General features: G+C 45.5%; 1 protein-coding gene across 1 annotated transcript; it reads left to right on the top strand.

Moving 5' to 3' along the window:
• Positions 1–45: 45 nt before the first annotated feature.
• LOC146179691 (uncharacterized) lies at positions 46–21,326 on the top strand. The gene is made up of 4 exons (XM_084580244.1): positions 46–148; positions 5,036–5,111; positions 14,134–14,447; positions 20,223–21,326. Exons 3-4 carry the CDS (start codon positions 14,157–14,159, stop codon positions 21,324–21,326), a joined length of 1,395 nt encoding a protein of 464 aa, XP_084436370.1. The 5' UTR covers positions 46–148; positions 5,036–5,111; positions 14,134–14,156.
• The last annotated feature ends 1,886 nt before the right edge of the window (positions 21,327–23,212 follow it).

The following is a 23,212-nucleotide window of genomic DNA, read 5'->3' on the forward strand; positions in this document are numbered from 1 at the left end:
TTGTGTTGTCTTCTATTGGCTTCAGGTTCACAGCGCCCGCGAAAATAAAAATACTACAAAAAATTCTCATGTCACTAGTTTCGTGCGTGTCGTGCGCTGTGCGTTTCTGGCGCGGGACGGTTGCACTTTTCTCGACGGTCGATCCACGGTAAGTCTAGTGTTTGACAGCTGTTCTGTGCCGATATTATCGAAAATCGTGTGTTTCGTGGTACGTAATCCGTTAAGAAAACTTGTGGGCATTCATGTGTTTGTGAGCGCCGAGCATCTGGCCGTCGGCTGGTGAAACTTGCGCATTGCTGTGTGTCAAATTTGTTGCGGCTATCGTGAAGTCGCGAGGAAGAAGTCGTGTTATGTGTAACCTCGCAGCATAAAGTAGTGGTAATAACAAAGTATTGAGACGTAAGCAAATCTCTCTTATTCACCGAGAGCCGCGCGTTTTCAGAAGTCTCTTCTGTGAACAATAGCCGGTGATAGTCAAATTGGTACTACCATGTGCTGCTTGGTTGACTGCGACAGTTTTTGTTTTCTATTTCATCTGGCGGCAAGCGGTACACAAGTGCTGTGCATAACGTGGTGCATGGCCGAACAAGTTACACCGACCTACACTGTAACCGACCTGAATGGGTTCCTTTGCTCAAATAGGCTTGTTTAGTATTGCAAAGTAGACTGTTACGAGCATGTTTGGGGTTTGCCGAGAAGCGTTCCGGTTCAGCGGATGCCAACGGCTACGCTCCCGAGAAAGACGCAGGTAGTACACCCAGTACACCGTTTTCGACTGCGCGCTTTCCTTCCTCCATGGCGCGCACACCAACACCTGCAGTGCTCGTGCCTTGTCGCTTTTTTATTATGTCCATTCGATTCACCTGCATTATGTGAACTGGTTCATGTGGTGCTGCATGCACTTTGCCATTCGTTTCAGCGATGCAACATAGCGCCCTCTGCATGATGCCGTTCGTTTCAATAAGTGCAGACGTCACGCAAGTCGAGTTCAGGAAAAGTTCAGCAAAACTGTGCACCGCCTCAGCGGTCAGTGCTGAAATGGTGCAACTGCAGCCACCTCATGAAAGCAGACAGCTTGCGCGACAATGGCTTGTGTGTTGTGATCACTCGTTAACGAGAATGCCCGTGTTCGCCAAAGAAAAGACGCGTATTTCAAACCATGCCTATACAAGTAAGCACGTGCATGCGTTGCATGCTAACTTCAGTCGTGATCAGTAAATGTTGTATGCGCTTCGTGCCAATTGTCGCATGATGCACATGCATCGAGCTCGAGTCTTATTCGTGCCAACGCTTCATTTGATGTGCTGCGTGACTATTCGGCATCTTATTCGTCATGTTGGCGCTGGCACGGCTGCTCGATGGAAGCGCACTGGGTGCGGCCTGCTGCGCCGCGCCGCCGTCAATGGCCAAGCACGTCCTTGGGGAGTTTACAGTTGCGCCCGCTATTTCTGCTGTGGGCGCCACTGTTCGGGGACACGTCGCCGCCGGGGTCGCCGGCTCTGAGCGCGCGGTTTGCTTCTTTTCTGGACGCGTTCGCCTCGCGTATGCGTGGTCAACGCAAACTTTTTTGTGTGCGCGTGTGCAAGCACGCACGTTAAGACGGGACGCGTTTGCTTTTTAAGGCGAAAGCCGTTCTAGGTAGGCTCATGGAGTGAAAATCTGTGCGCAGAAGCTGTGCCTGTAATCTGTGTGTCGCATCTGTGCGCTGGTGTGTCATTCGCAAAAGGCGGTCATGCAAGGAGGGAGATTAAGAATGAAAATGATTGATGGTGATAGGTAATCAATAAAAGTTATAAATAGACATTGATGGAGGTAATGACTAATAATGATTAATAATGACTAAAATTATTTGTAATGACCAGTATGTCAAACTACGACAAGTATATGACCACAATTGATTAGAAATGAGTAAAAATGCTTAGCGGTGTGTGTTAATGACTATAATAGCTAGGCATGACTCATCATTACTGCTAATGCCTATAAAATGACCAATATGTCAAACGATGACTTGTTATGACCACTACTGATTCTAAATGAGTAACCTGCTTAGTTATGAGTGATAAGGACTACAATGATTGCGCAGGCAGACTCATCATGACTGGGAAACGACCAATATATCAAACGACGACTTGAAATGACTGCAACAGTGGCAAACGATAGAAGGGTAGGCTTTAGCCGTCCTCCGCTTAAGAGACATCTGAGAGACCCTCTAATTTTATCTGTAGCGCTCGCTTCAGGCAAAGGCAGCAGCGAGGAGTGGAAATGCACTTGCTTTCTCTGGAATGAAAGCGGCGCTGAGGTTAAAAAGTCCAGATGCTGAAGCATAATGCCCTACCAGCTGCGGTTGAATTTGCTGCAAGGGGCAGCAGATTGGACTTGTTGGTGATTATTTATAGGTTGACAGCGCAAACAACGTGACGGGAACACAGGAGAAGAAGACGGCACAACCGCGCTAGTTGTGTCGTCCTCTTTTCTTGGGTTCCCATCATGTTGTTTAACCTATTTAGTTACCAGGGAGCTGGCCAGTGAACTAGGATTTTTAACGATGTGTTATGAAGCAAATAAACACGATGAGGTAGCACCAGAAGCTTTTCTCGCAGGTTATGTTGCGAGGACATATCAAAAAAAGGTACGATGTTTTTTTTTATATAAGCATGCAATTTGTTCTAAATTTTGCCGCTAGTCTGAGTGGCCTTGCAAGAAACCAGCAAAATTATATCAGTTTGCGAGCAGCCAATAAATATAGTAATAAAAACGTTCGGCGCATATACATAGCACCTTGAGGCAGACCGGCACTATGAAGCGCGCTTACTTTGACCAGTCATGCAAAATGCGGGAAGCCATGGCAGATAGCGTTCTGGCGTACAAAGTTTAAGCTCTCCAACTAAGTCGAAGATACCAAGTTATCTAGATTTTACCTAATAAACACCTTCATATTTCCACCGTAACATTTGTCAGAATGAGATAGAAAGGTTGGTTACCTGTCGCATTTTCACAGAGGTTGCTCACAGTAGTAAATTTTTTATTGGATAGATCTAGCAGTTTCGAACAGGTTGACCTCAATTTGTGTATAAAAGCTGTATGCAGGAATGAGTAAACAGTATGACAATTACATACGAAATTAGCGACATAGGGATTTAGGTGGTTATGCATTAGGCTACCATGGCAGCTGAACAGCTTCGAATTGGTCTCTCGCGGGTGACATTTTCATTTGACAAACAACTTGACAAGGCCACTATCACTTAATGTGATAGTGGCCTTGAACCACTATCACATTAAGTTTTTCGGGGTACACTCCAGTAGACATCTGTGCCGAGCAAGCGCTAAGTGCTGACATGCTGACACTAAGACATTACAGACATGTTGCCAAATTGTATGAAGCGGAGCTCTTATATCCTTAAAATAACAGACTCCTACCACGCCGCCACCTCACTCAAAGCGCAGCCAGGCGCAGCTCTCCGCGCGCGGCAGCATGCGACTGTCCCCGAGCAGTGGCGCCGCGGAGGTGGCGACGGGAAGTAGGCGCCTCTCGCCGGTTTCGGACGACCCAGCAGGCCGCACCTAGTGCACTTCCATCGAGCGGCCGTAGCACTGGTCGATGCGAGTAGCATTATTCACAGCTAGCCTATCATATGAATGCTGTCGGCTTTTATAATTACTTGCGCACCGAATTCACGAATGAATGGATCCTATCGGTTGTGCATATGTGCAGCTCAGATCAACGGCGCTATTCACCACGAATATGAAGATTTGCAATAAGTATGTGTTGTGCAGGTGCATATATATGCCCCTTAATTGCGGCAGTGGGCGATTGAAACGCACATGGTCATGACCAGCATGTATCCCACCGCACTCGTGTGTTTACTTCTTGTGAGTACGCGCAGCCGTTTCCTTGGTGAGCTCAATCTTCTTCTTGTTCACTAGTGGAATAGTTAACTGGGATCTTCCCCGCTAAAAGCATTGTGGCTAGTTAATGGCAAAACTTCATTGTCATGAGCTATTTCAAAATTCATCAAGTTAACCGGGACGTTGGCATCGGTTGACGCCAGTTGCACACAGCCGACTGCTGCTTGGCGACGCCAAGGCTAGCAGACGACCCGGCCTGCACTGTACCATTCGTTTAGGAAGCTGGCGGTGCCAATGCTGCACCTGAACCGTCTGAACTGCTGGATCTGGTGCTGCACTCTTGTGACGCCGCCGCAAACTTTACAGACCTGGCGCAGAAAGTGTGCAGCTGAATTGAACGGACCTCACCTCAGCGGTCAGTGCCAAAATGATGCAACAGCTGCTGCCACGTGAAAGCAGACGACAGGTTGCACGACGATGGCTTGTATGTTGTGATAAACAGTGAAGCGGCCCTAGTTGTTCCACTCGTTAACGAGGACGGTGCCCATGTTTGCCAAAGAAACAATGACGTGTACTTCAAACCATGTCTAGCAAGCAAGCACATGCATGCGTTGATGCATGCTGACTTCAATCGTTATCGGTAAGTTCTGTGCGCTGCGTGCCAGCTGCCGCATGATATGCATGCATTAAGGCATCTTGTTGAGGCGATGGGGGTAGCACACATGACTATATGTGGTGGAGAGCGGCTACCTAATGTACATTCAGCAAAAGAGGAAGCTTGCGGATTTGTTTTTGTTGCTGTCATGTTCTCCTCTGTCATTAATCATGCATCACTTATTTCAAAGGAGTTCAGATTAGTTGGTTTCTAACCTTGGTAAAATTCAGAGAAGCTGCAAACCTTATCCCTTGAGCAGCCAGATTGGTTATGTTGACGGCTTGCTGGTTCACCATTTGCAGCATCACCATGCTTCTATGTTTATAAAGTCTCGGCAAACTTAAAAAAAGACTACATCTTCTCTTCACGGCAGCCAGAAGGATTCCTTTGTGTTTTCATTGGTTCATAGTTCACAACAAAAGTAAGTTCCAGCCTATAACAAATCCTTGATAACCATTGATCAAGCTGCGGTCTCATTTTGTCCCAGTGGAGCTAGAAAAGTGACCTTTGTTTTGCCTTCTTTCTGGTTCACAGTTTGCAACAAAACCTTGTTCCCACAACCACTTGTTCCCACAACCAGAAGGCCTTGCTAAAGAAGCTTCATTTTTTGGTAAGAGCGCTAAAAGTGTTATGAGCTCTCATTTAAAACTCGGCAAGCAAGGTGAGCTTGCAATGTCTAGTTAAAAGCCCTCACTATAGTGTTCTAGAATTTTGTAGTGTGCTCACATGGCAGCTGCGCTTGATGCACTTCATATCGACCGCAACAGGTGATGCTGTTTGCAGCGTCACCTGAAGCTGGACAGCGCGGCTAAGTGGGGCGGGTATTGCAATATATCTGCTTTGGCCCACAAAATGCAGTATTTGTGAGGTGTGATGAGCTATGTAGTTGTTTTAGTCACTCTCAGTGTATGCAGTAAAAAAAATTACCACCATTATGAGAAACCTACAGGCCGCGGGAGCTGTTTTCCAATGCAGACGAGTTTATGGAGAGCTCACCTACAGGTGCCATGAGAATGTGCACAATGATTTCGATAATGTCACGATCATAGTAACTGTGTTTCTACGGTTAGAATATCACTGAGCAGAAGTTCAACACGACCGCTTAGCGAGACAAACATTTCCGGAACCCGCTAAAGGATGCATGGATAAATCATAGATATGACTGTAGCCTAGCTCAAACATTCAAATAAAGCACAGCTAGACTGCAAGCTATTGACATGCAGACACTGCTTTCCAGCTTAATGCAAGTTTTGAAGCATAAATGCAGACCTTTACCCCATGGTATCAGCTGGCCAAGAAAGCCATATATACCTCGCAAAAAACAATGTGGGCGAATCGAGAGGCGGCCCTCTCCAGCATTGGCCTTACATCGCAAAGGTCCCTATAGCCTCCTGAAGCATTTCCTTAAAAAATGTTTTATGCTTAAACATTGCACACCTCATGAAGCTTTCACGATCTTCCGATGCATGACTCCTCTCTTCCTCGTATGTTTTTCACAACTCATTTTGTAAAAAAAAAAAAAGGCACGTGACATAAAAACCAACCCCATTATTAATGCATTCTTAATTATAGCAGCGATCAGCTAAATGCTCCCAATTTGGCGCATGCACTTTGCCTTCACAAAGGTCAGCAAATATAAGATATCCTATCAACATGAATGTTATTTCTTGCTGTAGCATTCTGTAAATAAATGTCTTCAAACAGTTTTGAAAAAAAAAAAAACAAAAAAAAACATGCTGAGCAGATAGAGAAGCCCGTTTATGCCCTTGCATCATGTCATATTGACCCAATACTCTCATCTAGTTCAGAAGACACGGTCAGAGCATTCATGCATTCCCAGCAGTTAATTTTCATAATGCTATTTCACGCATATCACACATCAGCGCTAGACTGGTTCTTCGAAGCAATCAGAGCCTTTATCAATCCCGCCGCGGTGGCTAAGTGATTACAGCGCTTGAATGCTGAACCCTAGTACCGGGATTGAAATTTCAACAGTGGTGGCCACTTTTCGGCGCAAGTGAAAGCACGGCGCCCGTGTGCAGTGAAGTTTTCCGAGTCCCCTACTGCGGCACCCCCAAACACATGCGTCGGCACCCGGGTGTTAACCAGTAAATATAACGACGACGACGTATTCTAACTCACAGGGCATATATTGATAATATCATGAAGTACATAATAAGTAGACAGGGATACTGCTACGCATACAACGGTGGCGTTATTTGCAGTCGATAGCCGCCAAATCGCCGCCACAGTGCCCAGCGACCCAGCAGCCACGATGCAAGAGTTGTTTTTCAAGTGGAGCAGGCATCAGCGCTCCTGGCGGGCACTGGGAAATTCGACAGGGAGTGTGTCACGCCGAAGCGGTGCGGGGATACGGTAGTGAGCCCACTACCCCCTTCTAGAACACTGTAGCCCTCACTAACCTTGATGCCCAGCAGTAAAGTTGGATTCCTCATTTCCATGTGGTCTGCAAGCATATTTGGTATGTCATCATCATCATCAGCCGGATTATACCCACTGTAGGGCGAAGGCCTCTCCCATATCATTCCTGTTAAAGCGGTCATGTGCCAGACACGTCCACTTGATCCCCACAAACTTCCTAATTTTGCCCGCCCACCTGACTTCCTGCTGGTCCCTGCTTACTTTCCCTTGGAATCCACTCTGTTACCCTTATAGACCATTGCTTATATATTGTCTTCGAATTAAATAACCTGTCTACGGCCATTTTATCTTAATTTCTATCAGAATGTCAATTACCTAAGTTATTTCTCTGACCCACTCTGCATTCTTCGCATCTCTGAACAATACACCTAGCATTTTCCGTTCCATGGGTCTCTTCGTTGTCCTCAACTTAAGTAGAGCACTTTCCATTAGACTCTACGCTTCAGCCCCATAGGTGGATACTGGTAAGATACAGCTGTTATGTACTTTCTCTTGAGGAAATTTAATATGCTTTACTCTCGGTATACTAACTGGCCAAAGCTGCAGTCTGTTGATATGGGCTGTCTCATGTGCAAGGCGTTACACAAGTGCATGAAAGCAGAGATTGTACAAGATGTTAGCCATAGAAAGTAAATTTAGTTATAGACATTAACAAACTAGCCCCTTGAAAGATGTGCTTTGTATGCGGCATCTATTTCTGCCTTGCTAGGCACATGTGAGAGCAGATCTCAGGTGTATGAAATAATTTCTATTTGTGGTCAGGTCAAGCTTTTCCAATTTACGAACCCCCAATTCCAAGAAATTCGAGAGCAGATTGCAAACAACCGACGATACACGGAGACGGCAATTTCTGCACTTCGGAAGGAACATGCGTATAAAAGACTTAAGTCGAAATTCGCTTGTACAATGCAAGTGGACGAGCCATCCGATACGGATTCAACATGCCAGCCAAACCTAGAGTAAAGATCTGGCAGTGGAACTGCCGGGGATACAGGAGAAAGCAGGCTGCTCTAAATCTACTTATATCTCAGGAGTCTGACCCACCGGCAGCTATCCTAATTCAAGAACCCCACCTAATATCTATTAAACTCCAAGACTATGTCACTTACCAGCACGACCAGTTACCTGCCACGTTAGTGCACAAAATATACACTGCCATATTGCACGACCCTTTCGAGCCGGATATTGCGCACTGCTGTATAACTATTCTTCCTCTCCAAAGAGGAGCGGCAAGCACGCACGTATTGAATGTATACAGCCCTCCTAAAGACAGGCACGCAAAATTGGGTTCCCTCATAAAGAAATTTCTGACCTTAGTGGGCCATTCCCCCTGCGTGATTGGGGGCGACTTCAACGCACCACACCCTTCATGGGGCTACCCGGCAGCAACACCAAAAGGCAGAAAACTGGAAGAAGTAGTGACGCAAGAACGGTTATCGACCCTCACCAATCCCACTTACCCTACGAGGCTGGGAAACAGTGTCAGTAGAGATACGTGTCCTGACCTGACGTTCACCAAGAACATACAAAGCGCCATTTGGAAGAATACCGAACAGCACCTGGGAAGCGATCACTTCATACTCTCTCTGGAGATAAGCACAAATGCGTGCAAGCGCAAAATAGGTATCGCAAGAGTTACGAACTGGGACAGGTGGAGAAAGGCCCAGACATCTCCTGCAAACCCTATTACCGACTTAGAGGAATGGGTTAAAGATGAGGTGCACACTTTGAAAGCCTTTACAAAAGAGGTCTGCACGACAGAGGACTGCCGAGCGGTCGATCCGCACCTTCTACATTTATGGGAAACGAGGCACTCATTGACAAAGAGATGGCGGCTTAACCGCAAACTCAAGAAAAAAATAGTGGAGATAAACAAAAAGGCAGAATCCTATGCCATATCCTTAGCCAGACAGAACTGGAATTCGCTCTGTGATGGTATTCAGGGGAAGCTAGGGGTGTCAAAGACTTGGAAGCTCCTACGTGTCCTAATCGACCCCAGCAGCAGCAAGTAGGCCACTAAAGACAGGCTCACGAAGATCGTGCACGCCACCCCGGGTACGGACACAGAGTTGATGGAAAAGCTCAAGACCAGGTATCTGTGCACGGACCAAGTCGTGGAACAGCCGGAGTATTCTGGGCTGCCGAATCCCGAGCTGGACATCCCACTCACGAAAGAAGAAATCAAAGCAGAAATCGCGGCCATGAGAAAAAATGCAGCTCCAGGTCCAGATCAGATAACAGCGAAGCTCTTATTTAACCTCAGCGATGACACCATCACCTCGCTGGTGGAATGCTTCAACGAGCAGCATTGGGCTACAGGAACGTTACCAATATCCTGGAAGACAGCCGAGGTTCGGTTCATTCCAAAGCCGAACAAACCCCTTAAACTGGATAATCTAAGACCGATATCGCTGACCTCGTGTTTGGGGAAACTCATAGAGAGGGTCATCAACACGAGACTGAGTAGATACTTGGAAGATAACAACCTCCTACCTAACACTCAATTCGGCTTTCGCCCACACCTATCAACACAGGACGCCCTGTTGTACTTGTACAAAGACCTCCTTGAGACACCTCCCAAGTCACAGACAAGGGCCATCCTGGCACTTGATTTGAAAGGAGCGTTCGATAACGTTCTACATAAAAATATCCTGCAAAGCCTCGCCGATACCAACTGTGGCGCAAGAACCTACAACTATATCAAAAACTTCTTATCAGCCAGGCAAGCCACTATAAACTTCGGTGGAATAAAATCAAATCTCATCACTCTAGCCCGAGGGGAACTCCGCAAGGGGCGGTACTGTCACTCCTCTTGTTCAACTTAGCTATGAAAGATCTACCAGGCCTTCTTTCCGAAATTCCCGGCATCAAACGCACATTGTATGCGGATGATATCACTGTCTGGTGCAACTCGGGGAGTGACGCCGAGATCGAGGAGCGTCTTCAAGCAGCAGCGGACACGGTGGCCCGGTACGCCAGGGAGAGAGGCCTCCAGTGTGCGCCGGAAAAGTCCGAGTTGCTAATTCTGAAGAACCCGAGGACACCCCTAGCACAGAACATCTCGGTGTATATAGAGAGCCACCCAGTACAGAAACCCACGGAGATCAAGATCCTAGGGCAGTATATCCCGCAGGGGCGACAGAACACCACCACAATGAAGAAGCTTACAACATCCACCGAGGAAATCCTCCGGATGATACATCGTATCTGAAATAGACACCATGGCATGAAGGAAAGGGACACCATCCGCTTAGTGCAAGCTTTCGTGATCTCGCGGATAATGTACGGGACGGCATTCCTTAACCTCTCCAGGTCGGAAATTGAAAAGTTGGAGACACTCATCAGGAAAGCCTACAAGACGGCCCTGGGGCTACCGAACTCCATGCCAACGGCCAAGCTCATGGCTCTAGGAGTACATAACACCCTCGAAGAGATGTGGGAAGCACAATGGCTCTCACAACTCAATAGGCTCGCACTTACAACACCCGGCAGAGAACTGTTCGAGAAGATCCATGTTAATCAGCCCTATACAATTGACCAAAGGGAAGAGGTCCCACGCGATGTGAGAAGACGCATCAACGTGTACCCCATTCCGCGGAATATGCATCCCGCATATAACATCGAGAGGAGGATAGCAAGAGGGGAAGCCCTGCAGAAGAAATGGGACAAGCAGACTAACACCCTTTACGTGGACGCAGCAGGACCACAGAATGGAGTCATGACTATTGTAGTCTCAATGCCTGCGGGGTCGATGGTGAACTGCGCCTCGGTGAAAACATCTAACCCCACTCACGCAGAGGAGGCAGCTATTGCATTAGCTGTAGCATCTAACCCCAACGCCGTTGTGCTCACTGATTCCCAGAACGCCTGTCGCAACTTCAATTACGGATTAATTCATAAGTCAGGGTTGTCATTGCTAACTAGGCACCCACCCAACCAAGCATCAATCATCTGGTTTCCCAGTCACCTGGAACTACCAGGAGGAAACGAAGCCGCTCACAGGCATGCCCGAGCTCTTCTATACCGGGCGTCTCCCCCTGATGACCATGAAGGGTGCCGTGACCTGATAGGTTTAGCACTGTATGCTGACAATCTCGCACCATACAGAACAGCCAGAAAGGAGTACCTAACACCACACAAATCCCTCAAAAAGTTAGAAGAGAACATCCTTAGGAGACTACAAACCAACACATACCCAACACCAGCTAAATTACACCTGTGGTACCCTACACTATACTCTCCGCAGTGCCCACACTGTGGAGAGGTAGCTAACCTCTACCATATGGTGTGGGCATGCCCATTTAATCCCTTAGTTAACCCCATTCCCAACCCCTCGAAGGAGCAGTGGGAGGCTATTCTGCTCAGCGATAATCCTGACCGTCAGCACTGGCTGGCGGGGAGGGCCAGCGCAGCAGCAGCAGCCAATGGACTACCGGACTAGGCGGCCCACCCACGTTCTGAGAATACTGAATAAATAAAGATGTTTAAAAAAAAAAAAAAACTGTGTACGTTTACAAAGCTAGAAAGGGCAGAAAACTGCACACCGAATTTAAGGAACAAATACAAAATTTTCCTTGTCTGGTGCTTCACTTGTCATCGTTGAAACGTTCATACAGTGGTTGTTTGACACCGTTTTTAATAGACAAAAATTTTAATATGACACTCATTGGATGCATATGCTGTTAAATGCATCATCTTGTTAAGAAAAAACTTCCTTGTGGCTTCAGAGCGAATAAAATCAGTCGTCAGAGTAACGAAAAACTTCCCTCGGAGTGATAAGTGGATTAGTATGTTATTCTGCCTTGAACAACTTTATTTTGTATCAGATTAGTTTATTTACCTTTGTTTCAGAACACTGCAACCAGATACGTTATGCTGAATGATTTGAAACTGCTCTGTACCTTTTAAGTATGCCATGAAAAGCCTGTAATTTTTTTATATAGTACATGATTACCCTGAAAAGGTTCACATTTCACAAGGTCTTGGTTCGTTGTAGTTTAATCATTGTCGCAGCCTTTATTCTGACTGGTTCCTTTTTTCTTTTACTCTCAAGTTACAGGAAATTTTGTGTGTCGCTGATAAACATTGTGCTTTTTATGTTGAAGTGTTCTCTTTAATTGACAGCAGTTAATTGGCAAGGCTATCATTCAGGAACAGGAACAAGCTTGTATACTATTGTGGCAAGCACCGAGAGAAAGAAAAGCTACCGTTCATGACACTATCATAGTATTGAAGAAACTTGTGGAGTGTTAATGCTATACTACTTATTTGCTGTCCAGATGAAGCAACCGGGACAAATTAAAATGCCTGTTGTGGTTTTGAGCCCTAACCGCCATTTCTTTTATGAAATTTTTCTCTCTGTCAGTGCAAAAACTTTTGTCAGAGACGCCCTACTCGGCTGCAAACCGACACAGAATGCCAGAAAAGAACACAGCCAGTGTCCATATTCTGAATTTGCGTCGTTTTCAGAGGTGTTCTCTCCCTGACCTCGAGTCAACTGATTGGTGTTAACACCGGAACCTGGATGTCACTACCACTTCTGGTTCCGGCATTAATAATATGATTCAAGGTCGGAATGGTGACATTGCTAAAAATGATGCAAACTCGGAATGCAGACCCTGCTTATTCATGTTCACTAAGAATGTATGGGTGTACTTTCGTTCTCAAGCTTTTCCAGGCCACCGGCTCGTTTACTTAGTCGTGTAGGAGATCTGAATACAGATCTGCGGCTAGTACATTTACAGGGACCTCCACGTTTAGGAGCTAGGCTTTAAAAATTTGTGCGCTAAAAATGTTCTTTGTGGAGCTCACACATTGCTCACAAGGTACCGCATTAAGATGTACGTTATTTCACATGCATTATCAGTACTTGCCCGCATTGTCTGGAATTGAAGAGAAATTGAAGCTGTCGACTGCGCGTGCAGCTATTCCATATGCAAGCCAAATAGCTGATCACCTGCCTGAAGAAGTAACTGGTAGGCTGAGTGGGGAGGCGGGTTGGGCATATGGTTTGAAGGTTACTGTGACATTTTTGGGATGTTTTAGTGAGGACTCAGTTTTATAAAGCAGATGAAATGGCATGTCCAAAGAACTGCACAGCCCATGTGCCTGCCAAGCCAAGGTGTCGGTCGTATCTCTGACTGTGGGGGGCGCAGCTTGTTGTTGCTGCTGTTCAGCCAGCCTTTTGAAAATTGGACCAATGGGTGACGCTGCTTTTTTGATTATTGCAAAAAATGCAGGCAAATACCAAAGTTAAATTACTGCTCAAAGAATGCAGATCATAATGCTCTACATTGCGATGTTTGCTGTCAAACGGAGCGTGTAACGTGATGTCACAAGCACCGTTTTGTTGTTGAGCTCAGTGACTTCAGCAGTGCAGGCTGGAGCAGGTGGTGAATACCTTTTAGATACCATTGTCATTTTTCACTGTGTTCCACAGACTGCGAAGTGACGCCACTGTGACTTCAATGAATGCTCACAGGGATTTTTTTATATTCCAACCCACAAATACCGCAGGAAGCCCCCTGTATAGAGTGTGAGCAGATGTCTTTCTTCCAGCTTCCAAGTAGCTAAAATAGAATGAGTTTGCTTCATTTGCGCTCTGACATCCCTGAACCTGGTTCCAGAACTGTGCGGGGTGCATTAAGCAAGTTCTCATAGGTCCAGTTTTGTCTTGCTTGCACATGACCTAGTGAAGGCAGAGGTACAGTCGTGAGTAAAAAAGATTAGCACACGTCACGGATCACTGAATCACAAGAATGACAACGTGTGGCACTGCGGGTGACGAAGAGGCTGATAACGAGAGTACCGGGCCGTTCCCATTCTTCAATATTAGTGGGGCTCAGCGAACTGCATCATGCACAGTGATGTAAGGACGGCACTTCGACGCTTGGATGGTGGCTCGCTTGATAAAGACTTACTGTCGCCTCCCCTATACTGTAAAAATGACAACAGCCCAATAAGCATGCCTGCGAACAGTGCTGCGTAGTAAGATATCACAGCTCTTCACATTCGTCATTTGTCCTGATGTCTTTTACTCGCGACTGTATATATTTGAGAGTCCGCCTCTGCCGCAAGTGCCCGTAGTGGATCCGTGAATTTCCGAAATTGAGTGGCCTCTGTTGTACTCTTTGGACACCTGTGTAATCCCTGAAATGCACGTGGCACCTGCCCTTCTGTCCTCATCGCAGGTGTCGCCGCTGGTAACTGTGCCATGCCAGGCCAGGAACGTGGGCGGCCGCTCCGGCTGCGGGGTCATTGCGCTGGCGTCAATTGGCGGCCAACGCGGTTCACCGATGATGTGCCGCCATTTCACGTGTGCGACCTCTGCCGGATGGTTTCCAAGAGCACAGTACTTCTTCCCTGCTCCCACGTTCTGTGCGAGTTATGCCACAGGGCCAGCGGACTGGAGGGCCACAAAATGTGTCCCATGGATGGGGAGCCCTTCACTGAAGTGGAATGCCACATAATACCAATGCCTGCTAGACAAGTAAACAGCCTACAGGTTAGTGAACGCAGTGTGTTGATATTAGATGTTCTTACTTCTTCAGCCCCTGGTGCAGCAGTGGTTAAGGTTCTCTCTACTGCTGTACCCAAGGATGCAGGATCGAATCCCAGTTGTGGTGGCCGCTTTCCAATGGGGGCAGAAAGCTAGGGGCTCGTGTTCTGTGCGATGTCGTTGCACGAGAACCCCCAGGTGGTCGAAATTTCCGGAGCCCTCCACTACAGCGTCTCTCATAGCCCGAACCACTTTGGGATGTTAAACCTCATAAACCAAACCTTAGTTTCCAGGCTTAAGATTCTGTACCCTGACCAAAGCGCAGTTACATGTCACGGATGCTTCATAGTGCGCGAGTAACTCTCAGGCTCAACTGAAACACATTCGTTCGAGCTGGGTAGACTGGGTCTTAAGCACATGAAGCTAAGGGTGCTTCCTTTGGTTGCTCAGCGTGGCGCTTAGTCTGCAAACAAAAAGAGAAAAGAAAGGTTGCACGAATATTTGAAATTTAAAATAGTTTTCGGATACTAGTATTTGCTATTAGATTACCACTTCACTTGCACTGTTTGAGCAGTTTACAGTTCGAATAGTGAAAGCGTGGTATGCAGAGCTCCAAAATGTTCAGAAACAACAAACCTTTAGTTCATCTGCACTGGGAGCAAAGCAGCACGGCATTTCCGAATGACTTGGTGCTCTTTCAGCAAAGCTCCAGCGTGACGAAAACTTGCGCAATAATTCATTGATGGCCGTCGAGAGGCACCTCCGTGCAACTGCAGTGCCGCCACAGCACATCAGTGTATCTGGTCACAATGCTGTCAAGAAATGGCTGTGAGCATTACTGGCTCTGATCACTATATGCACAGATCATCACTATATGCATTTTAAATCACTATATGCACAGATCATCATCATCATCATCATCATTTGTTGACCCTACGAGGTGTATTACATAGGGGGGGACATCGGAATAAGATATGAAGGGCCCTTGAAATCCCTAAATGAATTAAATGTGTCTCAAGGGCTCATGAAAATGTCTAAATTTTTGTGCACTCCCTGGGTTCCTTGAAAAAAAATTATCTGGGAGACTTGAACTCCATCTTTAAAGAACTATAGGCACCAAATTTTGGTGGCATTTTTCTTCTTGTTAATAATGTGCAAGCCATTCCTGCATATCGATCTGCACACAGTTTTCGCCTACGACTGCTAAATAATTTATAATTGAATTTTCTTTTCTCACCAGTTTTGGCTTCGACACCCGAGAGATGGCTGGGACGTCACAATCATGTCTTGATGTGGGGCATGAAAAAACAGCGATATAATCGCTCATTCTTCACTTGTAATGATTCCTGTTCTTGAGGCTGGCTGGCTTTATCATTGTAGGGAATTCAAATGACACAGCAATGATTATATCACTCTATTTTCATCCCTTGCGTGACCTAGGCGTGACTGTGACGTCACAGCCATCACTTGGCTGTTGAAACCGAAAGCGAAATAGGTGTCAAAAGAAATTCGATTAAAAATGATTCAGCAGCCGTAGGCAAATGTCATGTGGTGATCTGTATACAGTAATGTCCTAGGCATCATTACAAATGATAAAACACGAACCCAAAAATTAGGTGTCTATAGTCCTTTAAGGGTATGACGTGATAGCATAGGCTTCCAGCCCACATGTAAAGCCCCCGTCTAACCAAGCCGTATGAACGAGCTTGCATGGCCTAGCAGCAAGCAGGTGGGTACAGCCTCGCACCTAGTGTAGGTAAAACCCAAATCTAATAGTGGATAACCAAATTAGATGAGAGTCATATCGGTGTGACTTATCTCTGCTTTTCCGAGTAATTGTACAGAGAACATTCCCAAAACACTGAAGTGCTAGCAGTGGTGCTGTTAATCGTAAAACCAAAGCTGTAGCTGTCAAAATATGCAACGCTTAAGGGACATGCAACAAGAAGTCAGTATAAAACTCTTTACGTTTTTTCTAGGCAAAGTAGCACCGAACTTGGTCTCCAGTATTGGGCTTGAGGCCCAGTTTTGCCAGGACGTATGTATGAAGCGTTACGCTTTACATAGGGGGTAAGCAGCTGCTAAAAGCACTTGTCCCAAAACTTTGAACCTAAATTGTCTAAAATTATTGGCCATGATATGGCGACATTTCAGACACTGCAACGCGCGTCACCATCCTTTTATTTTTATTTTGAGGTGGCATCGCACCGTTCTAACTCCTATCCCTATTTTTCTCTCTTGCATTCACGTGCTTCCTTTGCTCTTCGAGTACGCTGAACTGTTGCGGTCTGAGGGGGCATGTGTGACAGTCTATGTGGTGAAGCATCCCCATAACACTAAGGGGCCGTTTGTAAGGAGGCACCTCTGCTACTGCGTCGCACTGCAAAAAGTGCCGGGGTGGTACTTGTGATTTTGGAGCAATACTTCTACATTGTGTTTTAAGCGCTGCTTGCTTTTAATGGATGTATCTAGTTTTTTATGTGGCTGTTGGAAGTTTTCGATATCTTGTTGGGACATTCATGTACAGCAAGGTTGTTTCTAAGCTGTCTCGTCGGTAGACTTACTTTTCTATCGTGTGATAGCTTTGGAGGTACATCGGTTATGGCTTCTATGGTTGTGATAATATAACTTGAGGTGGTAAATCTTAAATTTCGGGGGGGGGGGGCTGCAGGTCAGATTTTGAATTCTATAACGCTGCAGTGGAGCCCAAGACTGCAAAAATTAACATCTACGGATGCTGGAACATCCAAATACTGTAAAGTCCGCTTCATGCATGAAATATATATAGCATAATATCCTAAGCCATCGCCCGCCTCCCCTTAATCAAAATATCAAGTCACAATTGCATGAATCACGGGCCAAAGACACGCTCGCTCATCGGTTTTCTTTGCTTAAAACTTGCTTTCTTATCTGCTTTCGGCATTTGGCCTATCACCTTTTGGTCTCTGTTTTCCTTTTCTTTTCGTCTTTTTTCTGTGTTTGCTTTTGAATCAACTTTTTTCTTTTTTGTGCTACGCTCGCTTTTGGGCTGGGCTCAGGCTGATCACAGCCACGACTTCGAATTGGGCTCTTATGGAGCTCCCGCCGCACGACAGAAGCTGCGGGTTTCACAGATGGCAAAAAATTGTTCTGTGAGCCTTGTGAGTACGATAAGATCCCGTGAATCGAGATTGTCAAACCGCGCTAAATGCAAGAAAAAAAAAATGAAACGCACATTCTCGAGCTCTTTTTATTTATTTTTTTATTTTTTTCCATCAGCTAAGTCTGAAAAATTAACCTCCTCGGTTTTGTGGCCCACATCCTTTTTTTTTTTATTGTGATACCGTGGCTTGCGGTACAAAGCGCTTATTTGCAAATATAGGTACATGTCGAATTCCTAAAGGAAATATGGCACGCACCGGTGATATAGGTGGCCCTTGCTAGATTTCCTTTGGATCACATCATACGGTCAGATATTCACTTTTCTTCATTTGTTGTCACGAAAGTACAACTTTTTCCTTGTTTAATGGCTCCAAAATTGGAAATTGTGCTGCAAAGTGCAGTATTTTTCTGTGATCTGCTCCAAATATGAATTTTAGTGCTCCTACTCCAAAACTGAAAATTTAGTGTTTCAAAAATTGCTACAAATCCTATTTCAGCTGTTGCTCTCCTGATCCAGCAAATACAAATAAAAAAAAAATAAAGACCTCAAGCAGCCTTCTTGCTGTTTTAGTGTGAAAGCGCTATGGAAAACCATAAATCGGAAAAGAGGAGGTATGTCTGAAGCCTCAACCTACAACTTTCGAGCACACTTCCAGCAGATGGTAGTTGTAAGTGACAGAGTCAAGCACAGTTTAATTGGGGGTTTGTGTGCTCTGACGAGACAACATCGCGTGACTGAATTGGCAGGCACTGGCAACTCTGGCATCACCATTAGATGGGACATTGAGATCAGAAACCGGCCTTCAAAAACCCTTAGATCCTGAATTAAGCATGTGCGTGCGGCTTGGTTAAAGTGGGGCTTTATGTCTGCATCGCTCCTGGCATCTCGGGCAGTGTAGGTCACAGTCCTCGTGAGGTTGCCTCTGGCAGATGGTAATTGGCTGTGGACTGGTCAGCGCTTTATGTGACATCACCTGTCTGAAAGTTGTTTGTCTTTGTGTGTTTGCTTACTTTAAACACGCGTGACGCCAGCAGTGACATAAATGGCATGTGGTTTCACCGCACTCGCGTGATGATCCTGGCAAATTCGGTTTGGTCCTTCATGACAGTTGTTGAATGCTGACATATGTCGTGCCACATGGCGTCAACAGCAATGGGCAAGACTACACTAATGTCACTTATGTACATGTGCCACCTACCATAATGCACTACACCGACTTGTGATTTCGTGCGTGATACTAAGTCTAGTGACGTTAAATTGCTGCAGTTTTTAACGCGATTGTATTAGCAGTCCCGTTACTCGGAAAATCCTGCGTCGGTTTCGTTGTTGTGAATGAAAAGTCGGGCATGGTGCTAGGAGGTGGTAGCTGGCAGCCAACATGGCTGAGCACTGGTTCTTCAATGGTTTGTGCGACTTAACGAGACCATGTGTTATTATAAGCTTGGTAGAAGTTGGATTCCTCATTCAGGTGTGAAGTTGGAATAAGGACCAACCTTCCAGTGCTCTTGAATGCCGAGTCAGGCACACTACTCCTATACTTCGTCTCACAAGATGTTTGCAGCACTGTGAAAGGCAGAGGCACCCCAGTCCAGTCAGGATCACTCGCACTACAATAGGCAATTGTGCTCCTACGCGCCTCTCGCCCCCAAATTAGCAGGGGTGACAGTAGGAGCACAATTCTCTATTATAGTGTGCAGGGGCGAGAGGCACTTAGGAGCAAAATTGCAAGGGCTCCTCTACCTTTCGGATTGCTGCAGATATCTTGTGAGACAAAGTAGAGGTCATGTACGCACATTTATACAGCTTGTTTCAAACGAGGCTTTATGCATCGGGTGGTAGCCTACACTTCGTGTCACGCTTTAAATGTGGAGCTGAGGTGCCCCTGATATAATTTTCTTTTTGTGACAAGACGATATTGGTAGCGCATTGTTCATGCACCGTATTGGCGCCTGACATTTAGTTGCTCTACTAACTTTATTCCTTTGCCGTAATCCCCCCCCCAATGTAATACCCTCGCACAGGGCCCGTAGGGGTATTGTAGATAAATAAATAAAAATATGCTCTCCCACTCACACAGCGTAAATAATAAATAAGAGCTCAGCAAACTTCTTTGCCATTCTTTCCTTATCACATCTAGCATATATTGCAAACAGTTGGCACAGCATTTAACCCTTTAACCGCCAACCCTGAGCTGTATTCGTCATGGCAGATCGTTCAGAAATCGCTGATGATGAGCTACACTCGTCCGGCCCGATATTGTGGTGCTGCCATCTCGAAAGACGAGTTACGGTCGTCAATTGCATTGGTTGCGATTTTGAACACTAGAGGGAGTTAGTCGACCATAAAAAAAAAAGCATTTTGCGCCTTTGGCGCCTAATTGAAAGCTCAAAAGAGTGCATGCGCATTGATGCGCATGCACTGTGCGAAAGCCGCCCTCGTGAAGGTTTTTTTTTACTTTTAGTGTTAATTTTAACCACGAACCATTGAAGTAATCTATTTTCAGAACGATAATTACATGGAGAAAATTATGGTCACTTAAAAAATATTGGCGATTTTGGCACATTTTTCTGAAAATGGTGGTTAAAGGGTTAATGAAAGTGAGTTCTAACTACATGTCTCTTTTTTTTTTTTTTCTTTAGGCATACTGCTGGAACAGTGAACTGGGCTGTAACTTCAGAGGCACCATGGAAGCTCTTCTGCATCACTACGAGGAAGTCTGCACGTACCATGCAGTCGAATGCCCTCGATGTGGAATGAGCGTCCTACACAAAGACCTCCCGACACACTGTTCCTCCGAATGCCTTATTGCCAATGATTCCTCTGTAAATGCACGGCAGGTGTCTTCACAAGATGGTGCCCCAACTGTTCATGATATCAACTCCGCTCTACAAGAACTGAAGACATTGTTTAAAGATCCCTACGAGGAGCTGATACCTGCTTTTCAGAGTCAAATAAACGAATTGGTCGAGTGCGTAAAAGTGCATAGCAACCAGCTACGGGAAATTGAGTGTAAACTCGAGCGTTCAGAACAGAGCTTGAAGAGTGAAATGAAGAAAGTTGCAGAAAACATAGGAGCTACGTCTAGGGACGCTCTTCGATTTCAGCAGGACGCCCACACCTCTGTGCTGCCCAGGGGCTCGACAGTGAGGGGCCCAGTTTCGACTGCTGAAGCCACTGAACGAACATCCTTGCCGTGGCACGAAGAGAAGAAGCTTATTCTTCGAAAGCTCGAATTCTTTGTTCATCAGGCATCTGTCTTCACAGAAAAGTTGCACCAGTGTATGAAGCCGCCTGCACCCATTGTGACAACTTTCTGCCAGAGGCTGGGACCTTCCTTCGTCGCCTTTATGGACGCCAACCTTTCAACAACAGTTCGAGACAGTGAAAGCACTGTGCGAGCGTACTACCTGCTGACTGTGAAAAATGCAGATGCACTGTTCGAGTTTTCGGGGCCTTTGCATAAATTAGCAACGGTTACCAAGTGGCATAAGAGAGACACTTATTTCAATCTCTACTTGGCGGCTGGTAGAAGTAATGATGAAGACGTTCTGTGTGTGAGCCTCCAGTGCGGTGGGTTTCTGGAGACCTCTTGCTTGTTTTCATCTGCTTTCTCAATGGCACTGTTGCATGAAGAGAGCTCCAAAAATCTGGTCATGAGAAAGTCTCTCCGCTTCCTGGCCACTGCTTCGTGGCGAATCTGTTGGACATCAAGCGAGAAGGCTTTGTTAAAGCTGGAGAGCTGAAGATCATGATTGTCGTCATTGGCTAATTGTCTAGCTCAGAAATCTCTGGCTGCTATTTGACGCGCTAGTGTGTAGTATACGTTTGGTCCCTTGTCAAATGTGTCGGTGTACTTATGCTGCTGAGTATACACCGCAGCATTTGCAGTGCTGTATTCAGTGGGTTCAGCTGCAAAAAAAAGTAAACAAAAGGTGCTTAGCAATCCTTACCTGGCTCACATTTTTCCTACATGAAGTCAACAAAAGGGATGTGCTGACAATACCATGTCATGAAATGCTGACTTGCAGGCCTACTTATTGCCTTCAATTTTCCGTTATATGCACCAGTTTTGCTTCAGCTATCCTTAGACTTACGTGCACGAAATAAACTAATCCATAAAACTTCATCATTGCTGACCAGCAAGCAAAGCTCCAAAGGGAAATGGAGGATAGTCTTTGTATCATGTATTAGCAAAAAGAATGACATTTCACTGAAAAATTCTTTCTGTCCATTTTCTTTTTACATGCTCATTGTTAACAATTTTTCATCGTACTAAAGCAATAAATGTTTGATTATGCCTTACGAGGTGGTTGAAATTCAATATGGTAGAATAGTATGAGCGGTGTCCAGAAAGTAATCTCCGTAATTTTTTCCTCAGACGCTGTTTATTCAAAATTTATGAAATTAAAGCCACATATCTGCTGGTCTTAAATTAATTTCCATGTGACCTCTGTTAACCTGTTAATTTGTGTGGTTTTGTGCTGCTGGTGAGCAAGGGTGTGTATACCTTATTTTAAATAACTGCAAAGCTGTGAATATATGGCAGTTTTTATGTGTGTCACATGATCTCGTATTAGCTTGTGACGTCGACTACTGTGGTCGGAAGCTTCGACTTTTGTTTAGCAACTTTACATCGAAACAGTAAAATGTGTTTCCTAATGTCTTGCGCATAACTATAAAGCAGAAATGCAGCAAGAAAAATTTGGCAAGTCTACTTGGAATATAGTATCGACCTGTAGCACAACAGCTAAAACACAGTGAATGTTGGACCAGTTTAAAATCTCAAAGCGACTTGGGTTATGAGGGACGCTGTAGTGAAGAGCTTTGAAAATTAGGAGATATTCGACTATCTGGGACATATTGAAGAATAGGCAGCGGCCCAAATTTCCAGAGCCATTCACTATGGCATCTGAGTCACGTTGGGATGTTAAACCAAACCCTAAACAAATGTGGCAGAATGGTGCAGGTGATTCAAAATTTGTTGTCGCTTGACTATCATATGGTACAGGTCAAAATATCTATTCCTAGGCTTTTTTTTCCCACCAAGATGCTAATTCCAAGTTTTAAATTTATTTCCGCAGTTGAAACAGTTGAACAAATCTTATAATTACGAAACCAGGTGGGAAAAAACTCCGACTTTTTGGTCATTTCCCAGATATGCTCAGCGAATGCGAGTCATGAAAAAAAAAATTGCCAGTAAAACCGTAAAACTTTGTGGTAGCATGAAAAATGATGTATATACACGCAGATACAAATATTAAATTGGGGGGGGGGGGGGGGTTTGCATGGCTTGGACCTAGTGATAAAGTGAAAGCTGTGAGCGTTGCAGCGATAGTCTGTTTAACTGCTTTTCGATCCGCGGTTTTCATAATCTTTTATTTAAATTAGGTTTTGGGGAGTGGAAGGAGCGTATACTTTTAAGTGGATGCCATGCAATTGTGGACACCTATAAGCAGGTCAAGATCATATTTTCATGTTTTTTTTCTTGTATATTACATGTACACTGGTTTATGAGAAAGTTGCAGTACCTGCCATACTTGAGAGAAGGAAGATGGGAGTGGAAGGGGAGATAGAGGTCCCGAAGTGGAAGCCTGTGGAGTAATTTTGCCGCCTCTGGGTCTCAATGTAT

This window comes from Amblyomma maculatum, chromosome 9 (genome assembly GCF_055883805.1).
Source record: "Amblyomma maculatum isolate TAMU_Amacu chromosome 9, ASM5588380v1, whole genome shotgun sequence".
Classification (NCBI taxonomy): Eukaryota; Metazoa; Arthropoda; class Arachnida; order Ixodida; family Ixodidae; genus Amblyomma; species Amblyomma maculatum.

What these genes read in the sequence shown, in the direction of transcription:
- LOC146179691 (XM_084580244.1), top strand. Translation starts at nt 14,157, where the DNA reads ATGCCAGGCCAGGAACGTGGGCGGCCGCTCCGGCTGCGGGGTCATTGC. An exon ending in GACAAGTAAACAGCCTACAG is followed by an intron (nt 14,448 to 20,222) that starts GTTAGTGAACGC and finishes TTTTTTCTTTAG; the next exon opens with GCATACTGCTGGAACAGTGA.